General features: G+C 41.8%; 1 protein-coding gene across 1 annotated transcript in view; it reads left to right on the forward strand.

The window, feature by feature from the left end:
- The window catches only part of LOC309560191 (uncharacterized protein C6orf136), a 70,882-nt gene extending 65,182 nt beyond the window's left edge, over nucleotides 1-5,700 (forward strand). Inside the window, exons 4-6 of the mRNA XM_082263764.1 lie at nucleotides 216-416; nucleotides 4,375-4,444; nucleotides 5,188-5,700. Of these exons, the coding sequence (XP_082119890.1) occupies nucleotides 216-416; nucleotides 4,375-4,444; nucleotides 5,188-5,319 (403 nt within the window). The 3' untranslated portion in view covers nucleotides 5,320-5,700. The remainder of the gene's footprint in view (nucleotides 1-215; nucleotides 417-4,374; nucleotides 4,445-5,187) is intronic.
- Nucleotides 5,701-6,000: the final 300 nt, after the last annotated feature.

The raw sequence follows: 6,000 nt of genomic DNA on the forward strand, positions 1-6,000 counted from the left end.
AGGGCGCTCTTGGAAGGTGACTTGATTCCTGGAGCTGCTGGTTTTCAGCTTTTGCTAGCACTTTTCTAATGTAGATAACACGGGTTATTTTAAAGGTTTCTTGGTAAACAGCAAATTTCCTGATTATTGAAGAAGCATTGTAAAGGATAGTGTAGTCCGTGCTGTAGAGGGCTTGCCTTGGCTTTGTATTTTGCCTAATTGTTTCTTTCTTACAGTGGTCTAGTTAAGTATCAGCTCTTCGTGACCTTCACCCGGATGCTGCTGTTGATGTATTATAGCAACTGTCATATCTCAGTCTTGAAGCTTACATCTCATCCAGAGACCAACAGTATCCATGCCCGCTGGTCCTTCACTGGCCTCCCACTACACTCTCTCTTCTTCCAGATTTTTAAGAGTGACAAGAACGAGTTGTACAGGTGAGCCAACACTTCCATCTACACATTTGTGAGCACAGGCCATTGTGGCAGCATTTATTGGTTTATTTAGTAAGATAAAGGAAAATAACCTAGTCCTAGAGCAACCAATCACAAACCACCTTTCACTGAATGAAATTTGAACAGTATTATGGTTTACATCATCACTTATTGCACGCCTTAATCAATATAGTAGTGCATCTGTTCATATAAGGAATTTATTATCCTCTCTCTTCCATCCATGCCAAAACAAGAATTAACCCCACATTTTCAGATTTGTGATGGAAATGATGACAAGTAAATACCTTATTTTTTAACATGACAGCGCTGGACATTCTACTAGTTGAGAGATTTTGGTTTCTCTTAGCTCACCTCCCAGCTTGCAAGCAGGGAGTCTTAAAAGTTGCTGGCCTCTCACCTACCAGAGCTCACACACCATTTTTCAGCTTTTGCATGTACAGTGTGTGAGATATGGTACAACATAGAAACTGTGTGACACCTTGACACAAGCTAGAGTGTCAGCAAATATATGCTAAATAAGGGAGCAGATATTAATTTCAACAGTAAGATGTTTCTGAGTGTACATTGTATAATAGCGCTTTTCCACTGCATGGAACCGAACGGTTCGGCTCGCTTTTGTACTTTTTCCACTGCTGGTACCGCATGGTATGGTGTAGGAACGGTTCGGTACAGTACGGTACGGTGGCGCTTTTCCACTGCATGGAAACGAACGGTACGGCTCTCAAAAACAGTACCTACTCGATTGTGGTTCTAACAGGTACCATACCCGGTACCATATCCCACAATCCTTTGCATGCAGTCACTACTAGCCACTGATTGGTCAGAGAATCCCACCCACCCCGTTGTTATCCCACCCACTTAACTTTAGTACTAAAATATGGGTATAGTTGCGCTAAAAAACTTAAAAAGTAAGCGATTGAACGCACAATAAAATAATTAACAAAGCAGCTACACTCAAATCATACACTGAGCATATGTATATAACAAAAAAGAAATAAAATATGTAGCGCTAAAACATTATGAACAAAGTCCATAAATGAAGTCCATTTCCACCAGTGATATTGCATGGCACCAATTTGCAGTAAAGTGAAAGGAATCCACCACCAAAAGGAGTGTTCAAAACACGCTTACCAGATAGTTATGTATATTGGGCCTTGAACTATCATAGAACTGCAACACACTCGGTGACGAATTGGACCGGACCTCTTCACAAAGATGAATCCCAGAATTGATACCTTGACAGTATACCTTAAGGGAGCCACTCAAAAGAAGGAAATAAAACCCCTCATAGTGCAGTAATTTCCATAAACTTTATTGTTTTGAACACTCCTTTTGGTGGTGGATTCCTTTCACTTTACTGCAAATTGGTGCCGTGCAATATCACTGGTGGAAATTAACTTTAGTACTACTTTAGTGGAAAAGCAAACCATACCATACCGTACCGAACCATTCCAACACCGTACCATGCGATACCAGCAGTGGAAAAGCAAACCAGGCCAAGCAGGGCTGAGTAGAGCCGGGCCGGTACTTGCAGTGGAAAAGTGCCATAAGATGGACAAACACTTTGTGACCCACCTAATGCAAGCTGGATGGTCACACTACAGTAATCTTTCAGCAGTAAATTAACATTGTTTTTAGCAATTTAATCATTATTCAGATTCTTACATGGGCCCAGTCATGACTTGTTCTCTTTAGGGTCTACTCTCTCTGTACTTTTTGCATGTCTTGGGATGTTTGTTTGAGAGTCTAAAGCTCTTCCCATAAATTAAAATCTGAATTTACAATCTCCTTTATATCAGCCAACAACTATGTTATGCAATGGCCAAACTGAATGGATTGCACAGTCAGATTGTAACGTGTGTATGGTGGCCCTTAGGGGCAAGGCTGTTTAGTAAAGATTTTGGGCTTCATATGGTAGGACCTAAATTGACCCGGGCATGAGAAAAGTATTGGGTGTGCCGGAGCTCTTCCTCTTTTGAACATACTAGTCAGCTTTTGTCTGGGTTCAGAGACCAATCTGTAACAAGCTTGCTATAAATAAATGTCGGAATTCCTTATCTCTGTATTTGTCCTAGGTTAGAGACTTAGAAAGCATGGAAGCCAAAGATACCATAATAACAGCAAGGGAACGAACGTTTGTAAATGAGAGGTCAGCAGTTGCAGACCCCATGCTTTTATTACGATAGAATCAAATAAAATAAGAGATCAGCTGTTTTTCCTCTCCACTTCACCGCATTATATTTTCTAAAGCTGCAGTAGACCATAATTATTGCACCATATTGTCTATCCCACGTTAGAACTGCATGATTCTGGCAAAAATGAAAATCACGATTTTTTTTTTTGCTTAGAATGAAGATCATGATTCTCAAAATCTTATATATATATATATATATATATATATATATATATATATATATATATAAAATTAACCATTTGAAATAAAGCTGTGACTGGGATTAGCCATGGGTACTGCTGGCTGGTTCTGCTGGCAGGCAGATACTACTGCAGGCTGGCAGGTGCTGGTGGGCACTGCTGGCGGGCACTGCTGGCGGGTACTGCTGGCTGGCGGGTACTGCTGGCTGGCGGGTACTGCTGGTTGGCGGGTACTGCTGTGGGTATTGCTGGCAAAGTGTGAGGGGCGGCGCAAAGCCGATGCTTCCTGTAGCTCAGCTGTCCTCAGTCTCCTCTCACAGGCGGATTGCATTTGATATCACTCCGCCTGTGACAGAGCGGAGCTGGAACTACACAGGAAGCCTCGGCTCCATTTTGTCAGCTGAGCTCTGACACAGACAGCTGGGATATCGCCCTGGTGTCAGACAGCTGCAGCTCGCATGCCAGAGACTTGGGATGTCTGGCTATATGTCATACCCAGACACATGTAACACTGAGAATTGTGAAAATTGGGGATTGAGATCACGATTATTATACGAATAATCGTGTAGCTCTACCTCACATTATTTGCATTTCACCAGTGTTGAGACCTACGCTTTGCATTATCAGGTTGTGAATATTTTGTGGTTTGCTTTTTGACCCTAGCAGTACTATGAATGCCTATTTGCATGTCCTGAATTCTGCTTGTACATTTTACTTATTGGCACTTTATAGTACAGCTGAGCAGTCCTGACCGGAGAGGTGGAAAGCAGGAGACCCAGAATTCAATGTGGCCTTGTCTTGCTAATGCTGCATCCTCCTCCAGCATCTGGCTAGATCCAGGTTGACTGGCCTGATCAAGGCTGGTGGGAGGATATCCTATGATCAAATGTAACATAAAATGTGCAGTGTCAACATGGAGGGAGGAGTGGAGTGTATTGTCTCAAACCTTAATTCAATAAAGGATAAGTTCACCTTTGTAAAAAAATAAAATAAATGCACATCTTTTTTGAAGGTAAAAAAAAATAAATACGCATTGATTGATTATTATTTATTTATTTTTTTAAAAGGGAGCCTGCAAAGCATTTCACCCATAATCAGCAGACCATGGGCACAATGCAGGGCTCTTGCAGACTGTCAGTGTAAGCTGTCTGCTCATACCTCTGATACGGGCAGCCAGTTACACACTGACAGGAAGCATCAATGAACTACCTAGAGCGCTTAACAGTGTCCTGGTAGTTATTTGAGAACTGCAAGCTGACAGCTGCAATGACTGTTGGTACCTGTAGTTCTCCAGTTCACAGAACTCTGTGAATGAATGATGCGGCTGGATGGGCAGTACCCCACATGGCCACCTTCTTCTTTTTTAAATTGTAATAGCGTGCTCAGGTAGAAGATCCCTGGATCACAGTCACTATAGAGGCTGCAACAGTGGGAACATGTTACATGTTCCACCCGGAAAACAGGTGGAACATGTTCCCAAAGGTGAACTTATCTTTTAAACATTTAGAATAATAAACATCTTCATTGTGTAGTTCTGTGCTAATTTTTTTTCTATTTTACATTGCAGGACATATGATGCTTTCTCCACTTTCCAGCTTGCACCTGATGGTCTCATATGTTTACATAAACTAGAACAGGTAGGTGATGAAATAAACTTTTTGCTGCCTTGAAAAGATGGACTAAAACTGGTGCAATCTGCTGCAGCTGTGAATAGTAATAGTTTTATTGTCAAAGCTTAGTTGAACAAGCTAAAGCTAGAAGCTGATTGGTTACTATGTACAGCTGCACCAATTTTAGTAAATCACCCCCTTAGACTACCTCTGCTCCACTGCTGATTGTTTCTGGTTCTGTTCTAATGACAGATCTTACCCCTGACAATGCTTTTAGTGTATGTACTGGTGTTTCTGCGTCAACGGAAACTTAGCAAATGGAGTAAACTCATTTAATGCCCCCATAATGCAGGGATGCGTAATGGGGAGAGATTTGTAACAGGTTGACTATATATTTTATTTTAATCTGAAGGATGAAAGTTTAAATCTGATTGCTGACACTCCTCATGTCAACATACTTGTCAACTTTGCCCCTTGCAAGCCTAACTAGATGCTAGAGTACCCATCATCCTCACAATGTTTTCTTTTAAACTTTTAGCTCCAGAACCATTAATGCTGTATGATAATATCCCTACCCAACAACTTTGCCTGCGAGTTCAACCTCTTCATCTGATTATGGGGCCCCCTATTTGTGAGGGGAGTAGTTGTTAGGTCTTTCTATGTGTTTACGCATTTTACGTAAAAAGTGGGCTGCCAGGACAGACTTAGACTTATTCAATTGTCCAGATTAAAGGCATATACACATTGTTTATTCCACCTGTCTCTTGTAGGTGATGCCATCGTCGCCACTCACTGTAACCAAGAAGACAGTACTGGCTGCTGCATTGCTCGCTTTGGGACTGGGGCAAGATCGACCTGCATTAAATCTACTCTCCACCCCTAAAATGCCTAATGAACTGTAACCTCTGCTGAACTGGGAATGTATTTTGCACTGCTGCTGCTGCCCCTTAGCAAGTTCTACATAGTATAAAGACAGACCGTGCCTGGAGCTGCCGCCTCCTAGAGGACAGAGACCAGATGTTGCAGAGCCCATCTAGAATAACAGCAGGCTTTAGTGCACTGTAACATGTCATTGGATGACTCCACTACCAGACATGTCTTTTCACTATTAGATCTGGCCTGTGTTGTTTTTATGTGATCATAACCTCAGTTTTATCTGTGTCTAAGCCCATCATGAAGTAGGCGGTTTACCTGATTACTCTGCACTGCTGTGTCTGCATGCGCAACCTGGACCTTGCCTGTGGATGTGTAACATATACTGTATATAATTAAATTATAACAACGTTTTCGTTTTTGCTGGTGTCAGAAAGTTCAAATTAATAGTGCACTGTCCTACTGGATTCCCCCCCCCCCCCATGATCTGGTTATCATTTTACATGTGAGATAATTGTTGTCTGTTGGGGGCTAATAGATGATATGTAGAGGGGGACAAAACTAAGAGATGTATTAGGGATAGTGAAAAAGGAACCCCGTTTTCTCTCTGAGGCACTGACCCTCAAAAGACACCTTTCTCAAACAGGGTCAGCCGACCAAGTCATAAAAATCTGCACTTATACACAGAAATTAAGGACATTATGGAGATT

Source organism: Pelophylax lessonae (assembly GCF_965119305.1).
Source record: "Pelophylax lessonae genome assembly, chromosome: 7".
Classification (NCBI taxonomy): domain Eukaryota; kingdom Metazoa; phylum Chordata; class Amphibia; order Anura; family Ranidae; genus Pelophylax; species Pelophylax lessonae.